At 39.8% G+C, this 23,949-nt stretch overlaps 1 protein-coding gene across 6 annotated transcripts in view; it reads left to right on the plus strand.

Moving 5' to 3' along the window:
• The window catches only part of LOC124776844 (protein Mpv17-like), a 323,979-nt gene that overhangs the window by 239,215 nt on the left and 60,815 nt on the right, over positions 1 to 23,949 (plus strand). The window contains exon 5 of one of the 6 annotated variants that reach the window (XM_047252013.1): positions 14,909 to 15,314. The exons of the other annotated variants lie outside the window; for them this stretch is intronic. Within the exon in view, the coding sequence (XP_047107969.1) occupies positions 14,909 to 14,962 (54 nt within the window). The 3' untranslated portion in view covers positions 14,963 to 15,314. Of the gene's footprint in view, positions 1 to 14,908; positions 15,315 to 23,949 lie in introns of those variants that run through there. 6 annotated transcript variants of the gene reach the window in all.

The raw sequence follows: 23,949 nt of genomic DNA on the forward strand, positions 1-23,949 counted from the left end.
ATTATATACACATTAATATTGGAAAGAAAACGAGTGGTAGAAGAACAAATAGAATAATTCCACCTTACCTTTACAGTCTGTCACTTAAAATTTGAAAGGATAGAAATACAAACACTATCTCATTGCAGATTTTTTATAGGAACAATATCCATGCAGGTTATGAGATATGGCTAAGTGTTTTAATTTTGGTTTTTAGGGAACTATATCACCTCACGTTTTTGTATGTTTTTTGTGTATGGCTAAGATCACTCAGAACCCAAATTTCACTTGTTGCCACTTATTCCTGGGTGTTGTGTTTTTACGAGTCTTTGATAGGTTTAAAATATTTATGTTATGATGTTACTAATTAGTCAAATAAATATATTTTATAAATCATCTTTATATGTGTCAGTTTATTGGACGTAACTCGTACTTTTATACTTGCGACATGTCATGCAACATATGTGACATGAAACATAACATTGTGTATAACTTGTCCAATGAATATAGATTTGAAGCAAAGAGTTTGGTACTGTTGATTGCCAAGTTATTTGTGTTTTATTATTTATGTAAAGTGCTTATCAGCAAGGAAGGATGCAGACTACAAAACATATCAAACACTATATTGTGTAATATAAAGATGATCTTTGTTTTGAATATACCTTTCATTATTTTATACATAACACCACCAGATAAATGGCATGTGATGTGTGTGGATGTGATCATTGTATTCCAGTGTTGTGGAAGTGTTCTCTATGTTCTCCTAACAATTTACAATCAGCTTGTGGTTATGACTTATTCTTAGGCATGTAATTAGCTATCCCAACATGATCAAGACTAGAATTCACCTGTGTGTTCTTCATGATGTGTTAGAAGTCAGTGGTTCAGTTTATAAGTTACCATCCAAATTTTTACCACTGAGCTTATGCAGGTTCCAACAACTCCATCTATAAGTCAATATTTAGTAAAGAATAGTTCTACTGAACTATCACAGGAATGTAAATAGCACCTTCCTGTGCTAACCTGTGACTTGTTGCAGGTGGCTCCACTGGCCCGATACATCAGATTAAATTCCACTGACTCCTCTTCTGTGTTAGTCCTTGGGGTACCACCAGTGGTACCTCTCTTTTTACTGTTGTCACTTCTCCCATGTAAATAAATTCCTCTCCTACAGCCTTGACAAAAGAAACGCGTTTGCAGTGGATAGTGAAAGTTACTAGTACATTTATCACATACCATTATTTCTTTGAAGGCAACAAATTTATCTTCTCTGAATGAAGCATCAACTAGTGCTCCCCTTGTAACCTAATTTCACCAAGGTTTTGAAAAGTTCTATCACATTCTGTGCTTCAGCTTTTAACTACATCTTGCTTGCTGTGGGACATTCTACCCCATATCTTGAAGTCTCTTTAAACTGATATTATGTCACCAACTCAACTCATGCAGTATCACAAAATAGGATGAAAACTCCTTATAGAAGTCTGCTACCATGTTCAGTCTGGATCACATTTTATTAATCCTGTTGTGCAATTTATATGTTCTGGCTAATCAGAATGAAAAATACACTGAAGAGCCAAAGAAACTGGTACACCTGCCTAATATTGTGTAGGGCTCCTGCGAGCACGCAGAAATACCACAATATGACATGGCATGGACTCAACTAACGTTTGAAGTAGTGCTGGAGGGAATTGACACCATCAATCCTGCAGGGCTGTCCATAAATCGATAAGAGTACGAGGGGTGGAGATCTCTTCTGAACAGCATGTGGCAAGGCATCCCAGATATTCTCTATAATGTTCATGTCTGGTATACATCCATCCGTTCGATATAATTTGAAATGAGACTTGTCCGACCAAGCAACATGTTGTCAGTCATCAACAGTCCAATGTCAATGTTGATGGGGCCAGGGAAGGTGTAATGCTATATGAAGATGGTATCTGTCCTGAAAGAACAGAATGAAATGATAACTAAATCGAAACCCTTAGCTGCTGACAGGGCACAGAGAATAGTGCGCCTGCAGATACTAATTCCTTGCACGCTTCCCGTGAGCCCCACATTCCCAACTGTCCACAACCTACATTCCTAATAGATATTTGCCCATTCACTTGTCACTCGTGCCAGACTAAGCTGAGGAGTCCCGTAAGAGTTTGGGCAAAGCGTGCGCATTCGCACAGAAGGAGGTCAATGGCCAGGTAGCCTTTAACTATATGAAGATGGTATCTGTTCCCACAAGAGTAGATACGATTGATGACCGTGCAGCCTCTCTAGAATGAAATGATAATTAAATCAAAACCCTTAGCTGCCGACAGGTGTTTTTGATATACATCAATGGGGACAGCTGAAAATGTGTGCTCCAACCGGGACTCAAACCCAGGATATCCTGCTTGCATTGCAGACGCTCTATCCATCTGAGCCACAGAGGGCACAGAGGATAGTGCACCTGCGGGGACTTATCCCTTGCACACTTCCTGTGAGGCCCACATTCCCAACTGTCGACAACCTACATTCTTAGTGTTCCTAATAGATATTTACCCATTCACTCATTGCTCACACCAAACTAAGCTGACAAGTCCCGGAAGAGCTTGGGCAAAGCGTGTGCACTCGCACAGGAGGTCAATGGCCGGGAAGCCTTTAACTATATGAAGATGATCTCTGTTCCTGAAAGAACAGATACCATTGATGACCACACATCTGCTCTAGTATGAAACGATAATTGATGTATATCAACAACACCCATCGGTAGCTAAGGATTTTGATTTAATTATCATTTAATTCTAGAGAAATTGCATTGTCATCAATGGTATCTGTTCTTTCTGAAACAGATAACATCTTCTTATACAAGTCAATCACAAAAAATTGTTGGCTGTTGAAGTGATGCATAGTCATCCATAAAAATTCCATCATTGTTTGGAATCGTGAAGTCCACGAATGGCTGCAAATTGTCTCCAAGCAGCCGAACATAGCCATTTACAGTTAATTATCTTTCATTTGGACCAGAGGACCCAGTCCATTCCATGTAAACACAACCACACCACTGTGGAACCAGTGTCAGATTGCACAGTGCCTTGTAAACAACCTGCGTTCTTGGCTTGTGAGGTATGTGCCACATTTGAGCTCTACCATTGGCTCTTGCCAGCTGAAATCGGGACTCATCTGACCAGGTCCTCCAGTCGTCCACGATCCAACCGATATGGTCACAAGCGCAGGAGAGATGCTGTAGACCATGTCATGCTGTCAGTAAAGGCACTCGTGTCAATTGTCTGCTGCCATAGCCCATTAACGCCGCACTGTCCTAACAGATATGTTCATGGTACATCCTGCATTGATTTCTGTGGTTATTTCATGCATAGTTGCTTGTCTAATAGTGCTTGCAACTATACACAAATGCCGCTGCTCTCGATCGTTAACTGAAGGCTGTCGGCCATTGTGTTGTCCACGGTGAGAGGTAATGCCTAAAATTTGGTATTCTTGGCAATGTAGATCTCAGAATATTGAATTCACTGACGATTTACAAAATGGAGTGTTCCATGCGTCTACCTACAACTGCGATTCCTCATTCAGAGTTTGTTAATTTCCGTCGTGTGGCCCAAATCACATCAGAAACCTTTTCACAAGAATCACCTGAGTACAAATGACAGCTCCACCAATACACTGTTATTTTATAACCTGCATACACGAAGCCACCGCCTTCTACGAGGGCTGTTCAGAAAGTAAGGTCCGTTTGGTTGCGAAATGAAAACCACAGTGAAAATCAAAAAATTTCCCCCCCCCCCCTCACAGAATGCAGCCAGCTGTGCTTTCCATCAGTTCTCTACACTGGTCTGCCTTTCGTTGTTTGTGCCAAAATGTTGTCTTCATGGCCAGTGGTTCCTGTGAGCCCAAACTCTTATGGGACTTGTCAGCTTAGTCTGCCACAAGTAATGAGTGAATGGGCAAATATGTATTAGGAACACTATGGATGTAGTTTGTGGACAGTTGTGAATGTGGGCCTCACAGGAAGCGTGCAAGGGATAAGTCCCTGCAGGTGCACTATCCTCTGTGCCCTCGGTGGCTCAGATGGATAGAGCGCCTGCCATGTAAGCAGGAGATCCCAGGTTCAAGTCTCGTTTGAGGCACACATTTTTAGCTGTCCGTATTGATGTATAATAACAACACCTGCCAGCAGCCAAGGTTTTCATTTTAAGTATCATTTCAAGGTGTAAAGCTTTGTGTCGTGCAGTCATCAAGGGTATACGATTGGGCCTTTGGCTCCAAAAGCCCATATCGATGATGTTTCATTGAATGGTTTGTGCACTGACACTTGTTGATGCCCCAGCACTGAAATCTACAGCAATTTGCAGAAGGGTTGCACTTCTACCATGTTGAATGGTTCTCTTCAGTCGTCATTGGTCCCATTCTTGCAGGATCTTTTCCCGGCCGCAGTGATGTCGGAGATTTTATGTTTTACAGGATTGCTGATATTCATGGTACACTTGTGAAATGGTTGTATGGGAAAATACCCACTTCATTGATATCTTGGAGACACTGTGTCCCAGTGCTTGTGCGCTGACTTTAACACCATGCTCAACACTCACTTAAATCTTGACAACCTTTCATTGTAGCAGCAATAATTGATCTAACAACCCTTGTTGTCTCATGTAGGCGTTTCCAACCACAGCGCCATATTCTGCCCATTTACATATCTCTGTATTTGTATATGCATGCCTATACCAGTTTCTTTGGCACTTCAGTGTGGATGCAATATATATGATACAATGCATTATGTCAGTATTAAAACTTCAACAAATTGTCAATAAATGCAATGAAACAGCAAGTTGTTCTTATTGATGGTACAATATTGCAGTGCTGTGTTATTCTGATGATGATGCACTGTGGTGACCACAGCTGTTACGAAACATATCAGATGAATTCACAATTTCGAATAGTGACTACCATGAGCTGTAGAATGGAATGATGCCAGTGAAAATTTGTGCCAGACCGGGACTCAAACCCAGATTTCCCACATACTGCGAGTGGTCGCCTTACCATTTGGCTATCCGTGCATGACTCATGGCCTGACCCAAACTTCCGTGTCATCAACCATACGTTCTACAGCTAATGGTAGTCATTATTTGCAATTGCGAATTCATCTTACAGCAGTGGTCGCCACAGTGCATCGTCATCAGAATAACACAGGCACTGCAATATCATATTTATCTGCCGATAACGGACATGCGAATTTCAAGCACAATGTCTGATCTGTACAGGAATACACATAATGGATGTGTGAATACAGACTGTAGACATACGATTGACGATGTGTGGAAGTTTGGATCCGGTTGTGAGTTGTGCACAGATAGCCATATGGTAAGATGGCCACTCGCGATAAGTGGGAAATCCGGGTTCAAGTCCCAGTCCGGCACAAATTTTCATTGTCATCATAACATTCTACAGCTGATGGTTGTCATTATTCGCAATTGTGAATTCATCTGTGTGTATTGACGGTATGTCAAAGTACATATCCTGCAATATGTCAAGCTACTAATGTCAAGATACTAATTCTAATGATACTAATTCTAATGTGATGCAGTGCACCATGTCTTTTGTGTTCATTTTTTATTCTGACAATATGATATGAACTATATTAATTACTTGAGCTGGTTAATAAGCTGCTATCTAGGATGAAGCTTGACCAAACAATATTCTATTCCACTCCTATGCCACTCCTACTCCCAGTCCTGGACCAAACATATCATTCCCTTATGGACAATCCAGGAGAAATAATGGTCCCATACATCCACTCACAACCTCTTAATACAATTCAGTCATAGGCATATTCAGTTCCATCAAAGATAAAACCATAGGTTAATGTTTTTCTAGTGTCTTTGCAATGTTATCAAGGTAAGTCCCACTCAGGAGGCATCATTATTATCTAATGAGGATCCACCACTATGTTTGCATTCGTGAGTAATGTGAGGCTCTGTCACTATGGTTGCCATCAGTAGCTAATGAAGACCTAATCTCCGACAAACATTGGAGAATAAGTCTAGACCCAGAATGCCCATCAGTTTCATGCACGATAAAATGATTTTATTTAAGAAATTTACACCAGCTGTGGACCCATATATTAAAAAGACTTTGTACCAATATTATTCGTTGCCTGTTTTATTCCTTCCACATACTAGACAAGGGGATTACTGTCTGTATACCTTTGTATTCACCCTGATCTCTCTTATCTTATTTTAGTGGCCCCTATATGAGAGACACAGAATGTTAGCAGCACAATGGTCACAAAGCTGTTTTTGAATATGAGTTCTCTAATTTAACCAACAGGGTTTCATGAGAACTCTGCCATGCGCCTCACAGTGATTTGCAGAGTATAGTAGTGTATGTAGATATGTAGAACCATATCATACTTATTCCAAGCATTCCTATGTAAGTTTCATGAGAATTTCTATTGAGCTTTTGTTTGGGCTATATTGACCAGTCATGATCATAGTGCATGTCCCTGTATTCCTTTGATGTGTAATGTCATGTCTACTTGCTAAGACATTGAACACTGGAACAATACTGTAGAACTGGTCACACTAGCCTCTTTATGCTATTTCCATTACACTGAACTATTTCAGAACACTTCCAACATTTCAAGATGTTCCTGTAACGTCTCCTAATAGTGATTTTATTTGATTATCCTTTTTCATTTCACTTCTTGCAGTTACCCCTAAATACTTACACGATGAGACAGGCTCTAGATATGTAAAATGTAAACTTTCATGGCCAAAAATGTCACAATTAATAAAATTTTCTGAGCAATTACACCATGGTCTAATGGGTTTTATACCCATCTGCAGAGCACATTTTCAAGGGGGCTCGTAGCTTTGTTGAATGTGCGATTCGAACCCGTTTCTGCGACCTTTCATGCAGTGGCATGATGTCACATGTTTTGAGTACATGAGAACAATTATCCATTGTTGACTGCCGTTGTCTGCTGTTGCTATCATCACATGGTGCAAGACAGGTAAACATCTTCTTCAGCACTGGAATCCAAATTTCATTCAATTTCACACCCTCCTCCTTCCTACTGAAATTATTGGGGTGTTTCACAGTCTCTATGGTCTCTCTGAATAGCCTTTCATGGTATTCACTTGTGGCTGCCAATAATGAGTCCTATTAAAATAGATGGGGTGGTCTCCTGGCTGTAAGGCACATTCTGCAACAGCTGATCTGTCAGTCTTCCCTGTTCTGCAATTGCCCTTGTGCTCTTTGAGTCATTTTTTGACAGTTATTTTTGTAGTATCCATGTATACCTCCCACAACTACACAGAATCCTATAAATTCCAGCTTTTCCCAGCATCCTTGGCTGATTTTAGGTGATGGGGATGAAACATCAGATTTTAAGGTGAAATCCATTTGACCACGGCATAATAGCCCGGAATATTTTATGAATTGTGATGCTCAAGGTATGCACTCCATATCTCTGTAATTAGATACTAGCAGGTCCTTCTGCTTTGCCCTGCTCTGATTTTGCTAAAGGCAGTTGGGAATACTAAATCAGGCATCTGATAATTTGAACGGAGATTTAGTACATGCTTTAAAATCTCATGAATGATTGTTTTTGTTGTGGTCTTCAGTCCAAAGACTGGTTTGATGCAGCTCTCCATGGTACCCTATCCTGTGCAAGCCTCTTCATCTCTTGAGTAATTACTGCAACCTACATCCTTCTGAATCTGCTTAGTGTATTCATCTCTCTTGAATGATTATGCTTGTTATTTATGACAGACTTTGTATCCCTTTCTGGTTGAATATTTTGAGAAAAGAATAGATTGCTACTAGCCATATAGAGGAGATGTTGAGTCACATATAGGCACAGAAAATACACTGCTATACATTAGAGATTTCGGCGAGAAGGCCTTTTTCTGAAGTAGAATATACACACACATTCACACAAAAAAGCTCACATACTCATGACTGCTGCCACTGGCCACTGAGACTGGACTGATGGGAGAAACAATCTGTGGGTTGTAGGAGTAAGGAGAAGGCTTGGGCAGGGATGGGAAGGGGTAGGAGGTTACAGGGGGGAGAATGTGGGAAGGTGCTGCTTCTGGGAGCATGCAGAGATGTTGTGGGGATAGAGCAGGACTGCTAGGAGCAATCGGGATGTTTGAGGGGAGGGGAGGGTGGTGGGAGAAATGGGAGTGGGAAAGTACAGAGAGGAGGGAAAAAGGACCTGGATGCATTGGCTGTGTAGTGCTGGAGTGGGAGCAGATAAGTAGATATGGACTAGCAAAGGTTGAGGTCAGGGGAGTTACAAGAAAACAGGATATATTGAAGGGAGAGTTCCCTCTTGTGCAATTCAGAAAAGCTGTTGTTGGCAAGAAGAATCCAATGGCAAAGGCTGTGAAGCAGATATTGCAGTGGAGCAATTTGTGTAGGGCATCATGTTCAGCAGCTGAGTGGTCCAGCCACAGTTTGTTGGTGACCATTCATGCAGACAGACAGCTTGTTGGTTGTCATGGCCACATTAATAGCAGCACAGTGGTTACAGCTAAGTTTGTAACTCACTTGACTGCTCTCACAGATAGCCCTGCCTTTGATGGGATAGGAGATGCCTATGACAGGACCGGGGTAGGGTGGTGGGAGGATGAATGGGTCATGTCTTGCACCTAGGTCTATTGCTGGTAGGTGAGCCATGAAGCAAGAGGTTTGAAGCAGGGATGGAGTAGGGATGGACAAGGATATTGCATAGGTTTTGTGGGTGGTGGGTGGCAGAATACCATTATGGGAGGGTCAGGAAAGATAATGGGTGGGATATTCCTCATTTCAGAGCATGAAGAGAGGTAGTTGGAAATCTGGCAGAGAACTGATTCAGTTTTTCAAGTACTGGATGGTACTGAGTCACAAGAGAACGCACCTTGCTGGCCAGATGGTGTGAATGTGAGAGGTAGTAAGTACAGGAGAGACAAGACATGGGCGATTTGTTACTGAGGCCTCAGTCAGACCCTTGGTGTATTTGGAGAGGGACTGCTCTTCTCTACAGATGCAACGGCCTTGGATGGCAGTGTTGTATGGAAGGAGCTTCTTGGCATGGAAGGGGTGGCGGGTAGGTTTGATATGGGTGGAGGTATTGATGTAGCCATCCTTAAGTTGCAGGCCAACACAAGCAAGGTGGTTTGTTCAATGAGGAGGACCAGGTGGAGGCAATGGGGTAGAAGTGTTACGGTTCTGGAGGAATGTGGATAGGGTGTCATCACCCTCAGTCTAGATCACAAAGATGTCATCAGTGAATATCACCCAGATGAGGGGTGTTTGGGATTCTGAGAGGTTAGGAAGGATTCCTCTATATGGCCCATGAATAGGGTGGCATAAGATGCTGCCATTTGGATGTCCATTGCTGCTCCAGTGATGTTTTTGTATGAGATGTCTTCAAAGGACAATTAATTGTGCATGAGGATTTGCAGTATTTGATCATGGTGACCAACAGTGAGGTTGTAGGCTTGGGGAGTCAGTCAAGCATTGGGAAAGGTAGTGCTCAGTAGTGACAAGGCTATGGGCATTAGGGATGTATGTGTAGAGAGACTTGGCATCAGTAATGCGAGCAGTGTGCTGTGTGGTGCAGGAACACAAACTGTGGAGAGTCGATGGAAAAAGTGTTTGGTATCTTTTATAAAGAAGAGTAGGTTATGGGTAATAAACTGAAGGTGTTGGTTCACAAAAGGAGAGATTCTCTCAGTAACCAGTCGCAATAGGGTGTCCTGGGTGGTTTGGTTTACACACTTAAGGAAGCACATGGAAAGTAGGAGCACAGGGAGTGATAGGAGTGAGGAGAGAGAGGGGGGCTTACGGAGAGGTTCTGGGATGGGCTTAAGAATTTGAGGCAAGAAGGAGATCCTGTTGGATATCTGAAATAGGGTCACTGTGGCAGAGTTTGTCGGTGGATAAATCTGATAGCTGGAGGAGTCTCTCCACCAGGTATTCCCTGCAGTTCAAAGCCACAGTGGTGGAGCCTTTGTCAGCAGGTAAGGTTAAAAGATTGGGATCAGTAAGGTTGATTTCCATTTTGAGGGATTTTGGGAATGTTGTTATAGCAAGGTTTGAGTTTAAGAAATTCAGGAATGTTAACAGAGGGTGATTTGGGAGCAATTTGGGTGGATCACAGTTGGATGGAGGATTGAACTGGCTTTAGGTTGAGTGTGATTGGTAGAATTGGTGGCAAAAATACTTTTTCCACTGTAGGGGCCAGGAGAAGGAGAGAAGGTCTTCAACAATTCACATGTGAAAAGGTAAGGCCTTTAGAAAGTACTGATACTTTTATGGGATGAAGGCGTTTGGAGGAAGGATTCATGACTTAGTTCCACATCTGTTTAGGTTCTGTATTCTGTATGGTGATGGGAGGGAGTTTCTGAGGGTGGGGTAATTGTATTAGATCTATGAGATATTGTTTGTCAGTTATGAGGGCATGTGATGGAGGCTTAGTGTATGTTGTAGATATGGTCGATAGTGGTAGTCCAAGGCCAACATAATGTGCTTCACAACAGTGACTGCTTCACAGTCTGGCCCTTCTGGATCCTTCTTATCAACACTAGCTTTTCTGAATTGCACAGATGGGAACTCTCCCTGCAGTTTATCCTATGTTCTTGTAACCTCCCTGGCCTCAACCTTTGCTAGTCCCTGTCCTTCATCTATCTATTCCCTTCCATGGTCCCACTCCAGCACTATACAGCTTTCTGTTCCACAGTGCACCCACTAGTCTTTCTTCCCTCCTCTACTTTTCGCCTTTTCCGCTGCTCCACCTCTCCCCCGGCCCCCGCCCCCTGCTTCCCGTACCTCCTGACTGCAGCTACCAGCCCTACCCCCCCCCCCCCCCCCCACCATGCCTTTCATCTCCCAATAGCAGCACTACATCTTCCCCTTCACCTGTCCTCTTATCCCTCCCTCTCCCTGCACCAGCTTGCTCTTTGCCATGACTACTCACAGATTGCTTCTCTCATCAGGCACAGTTGCTGTTTGCAATCTTGCCTCAGTGGTCAACAGAGACAGTGGTCTGGTGTATGCAAGTTGTGCTTGTGTGAATGTGTGTGTGTGTGTGTGTGTGTGTGTGTGTGTGTGTGTGTGTTTCTACTTTAGAAGAAGGCCTTTTGGCCAAAAGCTCAAATGTATACCACTCTTTCTGTTGTGTGTGTCTGCAACTCAATGTCTCTTCTTCATGGTGTGTACCAGTCTATCATTTTCTTAATATTGTCATTATTACATCCTGGATTTTCCATTGTTTGATTTTTGCCTAGTGGTTTTTCTTCCATCTCGCCACCCAATGCTGTTTTTCTTTGTTACTATTCTCTACACATTACTTTGCTTATTATTCATCATTTTCTTTTTCTTTTTTCCTGTGCTTTACTTGTCAACTTCCAGACCACACATGCTCTAATGTATGAGCTGCACTGTACCAGCCATCTCATCTGTGCATAACATGTGGCTACATGACTGCACTGATTGCAGTACCTCATGTCCCACATTATTCCTGCCAACGTAATTAATCCTAGATCTCCAAATTGCTCACTCTTCTTCCCTCACTCTTTCTTATTTTTGTGTGTTATTTTCCATACTTTCATATGCAACACAAACTCGTTGAACCTACCAACCCCACCCTATCTCCCTGTTTCTCTTCCCTTATTCCAGCACAGACATTCTAAGCTCACCCAATCCATTTACATCTGCTATCCCCTCTCTTCATACATATTCACCATCTTCCTGCATCCCAGAATACCACCTTTTTATTTATATTTCTCTTTGATCTCATTGTGTTTTCATGTCGATTTTAGTTCATTTTCACTATTCACTGCCTTAGGTTTCACATTTTTCCATCATACTTCATCTGTTCCACCCTTCCTGTGATTTTTACCATGTATTTTGCGTATTTTTTTCAACTTTTTTTGCAAGTATTTTTATGTAATTTAATTATTTTTACCACCATGGAAACTTAGTCCTTCCATCTGCACCAATACAGAAAAGTTTCCTTATCCCTAGCCAGAACCCAGTGCCACGTACTGTTCCTCTGCTCTTGTCTGTGTTGTCTGGCACAACAGAATTCCTCCCCCCCCCCCCCCCCCCCTCCCTCACAAATAGCCATACAATCAAATTACAAATTACCATATTTTACGGACTATAAAACACACTTATTTCTTCATAAAAGTGCCTCCAAAATGCAGGAGCATTTTGTACTCGAAATTAATATAAAAATGTCCAATGTTTGATTTAAAATTCCCATCAGTCTTAAAAATGGCCATATATTCAATGCTGCTGGAAACCTATCTCTATCTGGCAACATTGAATTCAACCAGTAGCAGCAGTGAACTGATGCAATGAACATGAGTTGTGGGAATTCGCAAGCCTGCTGACACTGTATTCCTCCCACCTAGCCATCACAAACCCTGAACACTGTCTAGCCTATGATGCAGCATTACAGTCTACAATGTCAGTGAATTTGAACTAAAAGTGATTTGTGTTATCATTAACAGTACTATGTTTTTTTTTTTTGTAGCTAGTTTTGTAACGAAAATAAAAAAATAAAAGGTATTCATATGATGCAGGCTGTTAATTGAAAGTAATAGCATACTGGTATGCAGAATAACGTGGAAACAGAGCACCTGAGTGGCACTTCAGCCTACCACCAATAGAAAAAACCATTCATGATTGGCAGGCTAGTAAAGAAGAACTGAAATAAATGTTCAAATAGTGGATTGATTGCAAAATGGCCAAAAATAGGAGATGACTTATTGAAATGGATTCAAGGACACTGTTAAAATGGCATTGAAACTAATACAAAAATGTTTCAAATACGTGCTTGTAAGCTAGCACTACATTAGAACTTAACAGACTTTAAGGGTGAAGTTGGTTGGTACTATAGGTTTATGAAGTGTCGTGGACTTAGCATGTGAACCAAAACCAAAATATCTCAAAAAATGTCACAAGAGTATGAAGAGAAAATATTATCTTTTTATCACCTTAATATTCAACATTGCAAGAAAACCAATGTGGAACTAAGCCAAATAACAAATATGGACAAAAAACTCTGACATTTGATGCTCTGAGTAACAGAACTATTGTCATGAAAGGTGCTAAAACTGTTAACTATAAAAACAAGGGGACATGACAAATGTGATACACTGTTGTCCTTTCTTATTCCAATGATCATTTTCTAGCACGAAACAGTGCCAAAACCTTCTGAAATACCACCAGGTGTTGTTGTTTATGTACATGACAAAGATTGGGTAGATGGGACTGGTACGAAATTATGGATTAACAGAGTGTGCAAAAGAAGGAAAGGTGATTTATTGAAGAAGAGTTCTCTTCTCATGCAAGATAAGTTTAGAAGTCATTTGAAAAATTCTGTGAAAGAGAAATTGAGACAGGGAACTACAGAGCTTGCTATTATTCTGGAAGGACTTACTTCACAATTGCAACCTCTTAATGTCTCGATAAATAAACCATTTAAGTGTATATGAGAGAGGAATGGAATAAATGGATGTGGATGAAACCCAACATGAAATCACAATGAAGAGAGCTTTAAAATGAACTACAAGCATGCAAGTGTGTCAGTGGAAGAAACAGTCATGGTCTAGTGTGAGAGAAGACATTATTGTTAAATGTTTCAAGAAGTGTGGCACAAATAACACTCTCGATGACAGTGGAGACCGTTTTACATATGAAGAGGATGCCAAAAAGGAAGAAGAAGAAGAAGAAAGTTCAGATGACAGTTTTCAGGGATTTTAAAGGTCAGTTTGGTTTTACAAACTAAGAATTTTTTTAGTCTGGATTTGCAACCTAATAATAAAAATGGAAAAATGTTATTTAAAAAAATGATTAAAAATTTAGGTGTGTCTTATAGTCCGTTGTATCTTATAGTCCATAAGATATGGTACCCATCTCCACGTGCAACCCCTCCTTCAAATTCTGCCAGTTCATAGCCCTCACCAACTTAATTCTGCAAAACTATGTAAATCAGGTCCAAACCCCCTTGCAAATACATCCTGTCCATCCATAAAATTTTCCTGCTCTGCAATCCCAAGTTCCTCCATCCCATCTCTCATACTGAAACTCTTGCCCTCAAAGAACTAGAATCGCATGCACAATGCTACCTCAAAAAACTTCACAACCTGTTTGCCACTTATTGCTGCCTTGGACTACCACTATTCACCACTTCTACATATCTTCTAGGCTTTCCTCATATCCCGTTGTAGCAACAAACCCTGCTTTGCAGACCTACTACATTTACACCACCTTCAGAAACTCCTTCCTACCACCATACAGAATCCAAAAGCTAAACAGACCTGAAACACAGTCAGGAATCTTTATTCCAAAAGCCTTAATCCTACAGAAGTATCCATCCTTTCCAAAGACCTTACCTCTACCCCACTCCCAAATTCCATCATGCTGGACTTGTTAAACACCTTCTCTCCTTCTTCCAGTCCATACAATGGAAACAGTTTGTCACCAACACTACCAATCATACTCAACCCAAAACCAGTGTTGATCTCTACGAGACTCAGTTCAGTTCTTCATCCAACTATGATCCATACCCGTTGTCCCCTGATCACTCCCTGTTAACATTCCAGAATTTCCTTACCTCAAACCAGCCTTAAACAGAAACCAAACTTTTATTTGCAGAAAGAATTGAAATCCACGACCTAAAAACTGATCCCAACCTTATAATCCTATCTGCCAACAAAGGGTTCAGGACTGTGGTTTTGAAGTGCAGGGATTACCTAGCAGAGGGATTCATCCAGCTGTCACATTCATCCACTACAAACGATGCCACAGTAACCACTATTCCAGAAATCCAACTGGATATCCTTTAAGGTACCAACAGCCATAATTTTACTTAGCTACTAGTTTTGGTGCCTCATTGGCACGATCTTCAGTTTCCTGTAACATCTAGTCATTTGTGTTTCTGCAGACCTCTTCTCAGCAGATGTGGACCCTTTGTACTGACTCGAGAATTTCGGTGTAAATTCTAGAGACACTCGGCCTTCCACCATCTCGAACACCCAATATTTTAGAAGTAAGTAAGAGAGTGGAAATGTATTTACTGCACCGCCGGTTTCTGTGTGCATGTTGGAATTTGTAATGAGAAGACGATCAGTTGGGCAGTCAAACAACGCTGACAAGTGTTTGCCACAAGAGCCACAGACACTCTGTGAGAGGACACGGAGTAATTAAATGCTGTTCTTTGCTGTGTTAGTGAATGTGATTGTTGATAAAAAAAAGAATAACGAAAATTTGAGTATAGACTTTTAACTTCATGTCTTAGCTCTGAAAGGAGCAAGACGCATGGGATGTCTATAAATTATTTGGTTGTTAAAACTAGGCAATTGTGATTATATTTAATAGTATCTAATGGTTATTGGTGTAGTTGACTTGCAAGAGTTTGTATGCTTATGTGAAACTTGTGATAACGTAAATATACCTGAGATGAACCGAAAGTATGAGAGTACCAAGTTATTTCTAGTGAGAGAGAGGGAGAGAGAGTAAATTTTTGGTTCCTCTAACCAGCATTATTTCTTCGGAGAAGAAGTTGTGGAGATTGACGCAGCCGCATATCCAGAGAAGAGGATTGACTAAACGTTCCAAGTAAGTCAACTGTGTTAAGAGAAGTGTGAAGTTTGCAATCCAGTTTTGCACCGCTTCTCTTGTCACCAAAACCAGTAGAAAGTGGGGACCGACATGATCAGAACTCGAAGAAAGAGGAATTTTCAAACGAAATCAAGATAAAAAAGATATTGTGAGTTGCTATAGCAACCAATAGTAACAAGGCAGGGAAATTGTTTCGCAGAGTTGGATTCTGCATAAACGGTAAAAAGAGCTGAAAATTAATAAATACCATCCAAGAGAAGACGCAAGGAAAATCTCAACAGTTAAGAATATGAAGATTTACAACAAGATCTATTTAATGATGCAAATCCAGTGTGGAGAGTAAGCAGCCCTCACACACAGCACGGGGCGTGGTCCCTGTAGCCAGCAACCGTCGCCAACAGCACCAGCTGCTGCTTACCGGTGCTGACTACAAATCCATTCACCAGCACCGACACTGAAACCAACCTTTGATGTTGCCGGCACGTGTGCTGTTCACCGACACTGATTCCACACCTGCTCACCGATGCAGCTTAAAACTCTATGCTGGGTGAGCAAATGACAATTAATTAATTGATTGTGAAGTTAAGGACACTGTTCAATAATAGACTTAGTATAGTTCTTATATTAAGAGTGGAATATTTTTAATGATAACATGATCTAAAAGTAAGAAAAATATGGATAATACTGAAAAAACTGGGGAAACATCAGAACCAACCATGGCCATGACAGTAACAAAAGAAATGCCAGAGTGAACTGAGGTAGCAAATTTAAATAAAGCACTAAGTCTTAAACTAGACTCAGTGACTACTCAACTAAATGCTAGATTAAACGACCAAAGTGCAGCTGCAAAGGCTCAAATCGCAACTTTAAGTGAAAAATTAGATGCACAGAGTGCAAATTCAGCCACTTTAAGACAAGAACTAAGTCTTAAGTTAGATTCAGTAAATACTCAGTTAAATGATAAATTAGACGAACAGAAGGCAGATTCAGCTGCTTTAAGAAAGGAACTAAGTGCTAATTTTAAGTGAAAAACTAGAAGCACTGGGTGAGGTTTTAAATGCTAAGTTCAGTGCCTTAAATGATTAAGTGGAGAGTTTGCAATTAGATTTAAAGAATGAATTAAGTAATTTTTGGTCTATCCATGTAAACCAACTGTTCACTGTCTTTAGTCAGACCCAGAGTAACCAATTTCAGGACTTAGCTAAAAAACTAAAATTTGATATTGTGGATAAGTGTAATAATGTGGAGTCTGAATTTAGTGAAAAATTAGGATCGTTTCAAAGTATATGTAATGTTACATTTGATGCGGTAAAGCAGAGACTACACACTTTAAAGGAAAGTGTTGAGAAACAGGACAAGCTAATCCCTACAGTCCAATCGCAAATTGCAGGCGTTAAAACTCGAGTTGTTAATGTGGAAAGTAAATTTAAAGAGAAACTAGCAACATCAAACACAATAAATATAAGCAGTCTGGAGGAACAAGTAGAAGAGGCGATAGACAGAAACGTTGCTGGGAGAGTATCCTCCAACAATGTGTCTCCAATTTTATCTTCTGAACTTAGCAATACCAAGAGAAATGTAGATGAACTGTGGAAAGAATTCAAACGTATGCAGGACAAAGTAAATAATAGAGTAACTTCTGCCAACGTAGTATTAACTAGCAAAGTAATGACAAATTTACAATGGGCAGCAAATTCAGGGTTATCTAGACAGTTCCCTAAGTTCAAGCTGGATGGGGAAGTACATCCTGCTCATTTTTTGAAAAGGTTCAATCAAGCCTTGCTCAAGACTTGGGAAGATTCAAAAAAGATTGAATTTGCGTTGGGGTTCCTTTTAGGAGAAGGTTCAGAGTGGGGCACAGTGAACATACAGAATTTTTCGTCTTGGACAGATTTCCAGAAAAAAGTTTAAGAAGAAGGATTGGTCAGCAAGCGCCCAGGAAAAAATTGATATCCGACTTGTGAGACCCAAAGTATTACAACAGTTTGTGGGGTACTATGTGAAAGTATTTTGTCTGGCATTTAATGAGAGTGAAGCACTTAAATAAGCCCATGGAGGAAGAAGGGTTGGTGTGAATTTTAATAAGACGTTTACCCATTTACGCAAGGAAGGATGTATTATGTAGCGGGTGGAGAACCGTAGAAGAATTATTATCCTTTGTAGATGCACTTGATGCCTTAAACAAAGACTGCAATGAGAACATACATCAAAATGAAAATCAGAATTTCAGAAGAGGTAGTAATAACAGTAATAGCAATTTTAAGAGACATGAGGCCAACTTAGCTAGAGTACACCAGTGTACCGGAAGTAACCGGAGTACACCAGTGTAACGAAGATTATCAGAAGACGCATCCTCCTTCGAATTTAGATCCAGTTACTTCACAAGAATTTGTACCAAGTAGTAATAGAGTACAAAATGGTGAAGTAATACCCCGATTTGGTAACCAACCGGTGATCACCGTTGTTGTTGTGGTCTTCAGTCCTGAGACTGGTTTGATGCAGCTCTCCATGCTACTCTATCCTGTGCAAGCTTCTTCATCTCCCAGTACCTACTGCAACCTACATCCTTCTGAATCTGCTTGGTGTATTCATATCTTGGTCTCCCTCTACAATTTTTACCCTCCACGCTGCCCTCCAATACTAAATTGGTGATCCCTTGATGCCTCAGAACATGTCCTACCAACCAATCCCTTCTTCTAGTCAAGTTGTGCCACAAACTTCTCTTCTCCCCAATCCTATTCAACACCTCCTCATTAGTTATGTGATCTACCCATCTAATCTTCAGCATTCTTCTGTAGCACCACATTTCGAAAGCTTCTGTTCTCTTCTTGTCTAAACTGTTTATCGTCCATGTTTCACTTCCATACATGGCTACACTCCATACAGATACTTTCAGAAACGACTTCCTGACATTCAAATCTATACTCGATGTTAACAAATTTCTCTTCTTCAGAAACGCTTTCCTTCCCATTGCCAGTCTACATTTTATATCCTTTAGCAAAACTCCTTTACTACTTTAAGTGTCTCATTTCCTAATCTAATACCCTCAGCATCACCCAACTTAATATGACTACATTCCATTATCCTTGTTTTGCTTTTGTCATCTTATATCCTCCTTTCAAGACACTATCCATTCCGTTCAACTGCTCTTCCAAGTCCTTTGCTGTCTGTGATCACCAATAATTAGGAAAACATAGTGCAATCTGGATTCAGGGCCGGGGCCCAGGCCGTAGAAAAAAATTAGGAGCCCTGGCTTATAATAGGTATGTTAATTTCGTGCATAAAATACCAACCAAAGAAAGGTTGTTACTTGAAGAACTGAGCTTAACTACCATTAATCCACAACCAATAATAATAGGAAAAGTGGAGGATTTTGAAGTTAACATATTTATAGATTCCGGGAGTGAAGTGTCACTTATTTCTAGTGCTTTCTTTAACTCATTACGAACGAAACATCACTTACCGATATTACCAGTAACGGGAGTGTATATAGTCAGTATTACTGGAACTAAGAGCAAAGTTGTAAAACATGAGACCCAGGTGAACTGCAACATTGGAGATATCCCATTTCATCAGACACTTTTAGTAGAAGAAAATATCAATAGGGATGCGTTATTTGGCCTAGACTGGCTATCAGAATTTAATGTCATATTGAATTTGAGGAGAATTTTGTTTATTTTGGAAAAGGTGACTACAAATATTGTGTAAAGTTTGTGGCGGACAGCTATATTGGTAAACAAACAACTGAGAGTTGATGTCTGAGATTAACTGCTACAGCAAGATAGTCACCAGCAATTGATAACTTAAGTCACGTATCATACCGTGCTGACATACTAAACAAAGTAAACGAAACTCCAATATTAACCAATGACCAAAAATTAGATTTATCTGAAATTCTATTGGAATATGAAATGGTATTTTCTGATCGTCTGGGCAGTATTAGTGACTATGTATGTAAATTTAAAATCAAAGATAGTAGTCCATTTTTCTGTAAGCCTTATCCAATACCAGTAAGTTTAAAAAAAGCAGCTAAGGAAGAAATTGACAAAAGATTTACCATAACATAATAGAATTTAGCTCTAGCATCATTAATAACCCCTTGGTAGCAGTAAAAAAAGGCTACATGCGGTGTGTGGTTAGTACTAGACGTGTGTACTTTGAATAAGCATATAGAGACGGAACGAGGCAGACCCATTAACATCGATGAATTATTGTCCAAATTTGAGAAAGCAAAATATTTTAGCATGATGGACCTGACTGCTGGATATTGGCAAATTCGGTTACATCCTGAATCAAAGAAATATACAGCATTTCTATGGGATGGGAAATTGTATCATTTTAATGTGTTACTGTTTGGACTAAATATCTCAGTATCCATGTTTATACGTGCACTGGATGAGGCTTTAGGAAGGGAATTGTTAAAGGATTTAATAATATATGTAGATGATATACTAGTAATCTCATCTACCTGGGAAGAGCATTGCCTGACCTTGAGTAAAACTCTGAAAAGGTTTAAAGAAAAAGGTATTACAGTAAAATTGTCTAAATCACACTTTGCAAGGCATAAATTTTTCCAAAAGTATGAAGGACCTTACCGAGTACAAGTGGTAATACATCCCAAAGCCCTATTTTTAGTAAATCCTATAACAGGATCAGAAAAAGGAAAATACAATGTTAAGGATATAAAATTGTATATCTACCAAGGACATTAACATTCTGTGTTAACGGTCAGAGTGATGACTGTCGAATCCCTAGTTGTTTTCGGTGTTTCTTCTGCAATAAATTTTCCTGCACTGAATTCCCCCAACTTCTTACACTATCCCCCACTTCTTACACTATCACTCTACTTCTTATACTATCCTTTTATCCACTATTAGAGAAACATACCAGTGTGGAAGTGTGATAATGGCACCAAAACCTGCTCTTGGTATGTGATTAAGTTGTCTTCACACTCCGCTCTAGTCAGTGGTGGTCTCAATTGTAATGTTGACAGCAGCCGACACAGTCTCTGGAGGAGTGTGCCCACTAAGTATTTGGAAGAAGTCGTCCTCGGTTGTCAGAGGATTGTGCCCGATAAGTATTTAAGTTGCCTTCATGCTCCGTCCTAGTTAGCGGTGGTCTCGATTGTAGTGCCAACAGCAGCCGACGCTCTCCACGTATAGTTAGGTCTTATTTTTGTCTAGCCAGCCAGTCTCTCCCACCATCCACGTATAGCTAGGTCTTATTTTTGCCTAAGCTATTCTTTGAAAGTAATCTCTTATCCAGTTGGTCTGTGCAAACCTGGGTGCAGATTGATAAACTGCAAAGAATACTAAAGTAATAGAAAATGTGATTTTGTATGAATCATTACATAATTGTCATAATGTGATACATAATTTTATACATAATGCAGAATTTTTTTTTTTTTACCTTTTATGAGATGTGATGTATAGGGGAGGGTTTATATTAGTTTTCGAGGGGTGGGTACTGTAAGTACAAACATGGCTAACGCAGAACACACATCGGGAAAGGATGCACACATTGTCATTTATTGTAACGGTTCTACATCGCACACATGGTTATATAGGGACACTGTAGGGAAATATGCACACATTGTCATTTATTATGACGGTTCTACATTTCCTAGTTACATGAAAAAAACTAACATTCATATATATATACTAAAATATATGTATAAGAACAATGATGATTCTATATTGCATATGTACAGAAGGATATAAAAACTATGATGATTCTAGATCAGGGATACATAAGAAGGAAGTGTGAGTAATTAAGGAGAGTATAAGCCAAGGAGGAATTAATGAGCATAAGCCAGGGAGGAACTAATTGTGATAATTATTCAGGAATGTCAGTCGAACATTTGTTCTGATGATTTGTAGGATAGGGGGGCAAGTATAGCGTAAGTAAATGTATGACATATTGAATAATGTATATAAATGTGGTGTCTACTGGAAGCTTAGAAATGGAAGAGTAGTGGAGGACTCTAGGGGATTAAATGAAGTATTAGGAAGTGAGTGTTAAGTGTGAAATAGATTTTATTTTCCAGATAATATTTAATTATAGGTACATAAATATGTATACTTAGGAAATGAACCGTGAGTCCTACTCAGGAAGAATAAGGGGGGGGGGGGGGGGGCACCCAGCATTTGTTGGATATAAAGGGCAGATAGGCAGACCTGAGAAAGGCTGACCTGCACTGTGCGGACAGGGGCACCAAGAAGGGGACTGACCTGTACCATAGGAAAATAGGAATTAAGAGGGGCATACCTACTGAAAGAGGAGGAAGTGCACTCTTGGGGTCAACCCATATGTAAGGTATAGATACTGTTTCTAAAGGGAGAAGGACAGTATCATGGCAGAAGTCACACATTTTGTAGGAATTATTCTGGTAAATTTGAATTCTACATTCCACTAGCATTATTATGTTTTATGTTTATGAGTGTCGGAAAGAACAATTATTTGCCCAGAGTTCCTCCTGACTACAAGCTACTGTAGGTAATGAAACTATTATGTACTAAAGAAAAAATAGTACAGAGAATTAGAATGAAGAAAGAGATAATGAAGTGTCTATGACACCTGGCATTTGTGATTGGTAATCATGAATGTTGTCTGCATGGTTCCTAGATTAAAAGTACTAACTCTGACATTAGGTGAAATGCTCATATAGTTATTATCAAAGCAAAAAAAGAAGAGCTAGATATTAAGTACACGATTACTAAAAGAAAAATAATCTATACTGATTAAAATGTAAATTAGCATTATGTGAGATATTAAAGTACATAATGAATATGTATAAAATATCGCGTGTTTGAGCTAAGGGGAGGGATATGTAAGACTCGAGAATTTTGGTGTAAATTCTAGAGACACACAGCCTTCCGCCGTCTCAAACACCCAACAGTTTAAAAGTAAGTAAGAGAGGGGAAACGCATCTACTGCACCGCTGGTTTCTGTGTGCAGGTTTGAAGTTTGTATTTGGAAGATGATAAGTGGGATAGTCAAACAACACTGATAAGTGTTTGCGCAAGAGCCACAGACGCTGTGAGAGAGGACATGGAGTAATTAAATGCTATTCTTTGCTGTGTTAGTGAATGTGATTGTTGGAAAAAAAAAGAAAAACGAACATTTGACTATAGACTTTTAACTTTCTTCATGTCTTAGCTCTGAATGAAGCAAGATGCATGGGACGTCTATAAATTATTTGGTTGGTAAAACCAGGCAATTGTGATTATATTTAATAGTGTCTAATGGTTATCGGTATAGTTGACTAGCAAGAGTTTGTATGCTTATGTGAAACCTGCGGAAACGTAAATATAGCTGAGATGAACTGAAAGTATGAGAGTACTGAGTTATTTCTAGTGAGAGAGAGAGTAAATTTTTGGTTCCTCTAACCAGCATTATTTCTTCGGAGAAGAAGTTATGGGGATCAACACAGCCACATATCCAGAGAAGAGGATTGGCTAAACATTTCAAGTAAGTCAACTGTAGTAAAGGAATTGTGAAGTTCACAATCCAGTTTTGCACCGCTTCTCTTGTTGCCAAAACTGTTAGACCTTCATTAGTGGTGTGAAGTGTCTATGTCTGCTGAGAAGCAGTCTGCAGAAACCAGTTGGATATAGTGGTTCTCAAAATAACATAAAATACTAGATGACTTACCTAGTTTTGTTGCAGGGGCCTGAATATGATGGTAAAGAGGCAGCAAAACTGGTAGCTAAATAAAATTATTGACTAAAATTACAGCTGTTGGTATCTATTTTCCTCAAGTCTTTGAACAGCTGCAGTCGCATTCCATCAAACAAGGTGGAATTATAAAAACAGTATATCCACTTGTGGCGTCGCAACTAGTGCACGATCGCTCATTTATCTATTAAAAAGTTTACTTCAGAATGTATGTGGGCTGCAATGTAAGCCGGTAGAGTATTATACGGTCAGTAACGGACGAGTTATGTCCTGCAGACTGACGTCACGACCATCTGTTGCAGCTGCGCGTGTGAAAGCAGTGGAGTAGCACTGGCAGGCCACTTATATGATACGAAACTAAAAATATTAATAACTAATAAAGGAATAACCTGAGGAATGTCATATTTGATGTACATCCTTCTGTTGTGAAAACAAATAATATGTCAAAGTCTGAGATCAAAAATAGTTGTATTTTGGAAGTTAGTAAAAAAAAAAAAAAAAAAAAAAAAAAAAAAAGTAAGTTTCCGACAGTCAAGAATTTAAATAAATATAGTGATGTAATAGTTCACCTTCAGTGGCTATGTACGATGCTCTGATAACACTTTCAGTGTTCATATGTTAATTTGGAAAGTTTTTAGTTTCAGAAAACCTCTGTAACTTTTCTATAATAATAATTTCAAGAATTCT

Source organism: Schistocerca piceifrons, chromosome 2 (assembly GCF_021461385.2).
Source record: "Schistocerca piceifrons isolate TAMUIC-IGC-003096 chromosome 2, iqSchPice1.1, whole genome shotgun sequence".
Classification (NCBI taxonomy): domain Eukaryota; kingdom Metazoa; phylum Arthropoda; class Insecta; order Orthoptera; family Acrididae; genus Schistocerca; species Schistocerca piceifrons.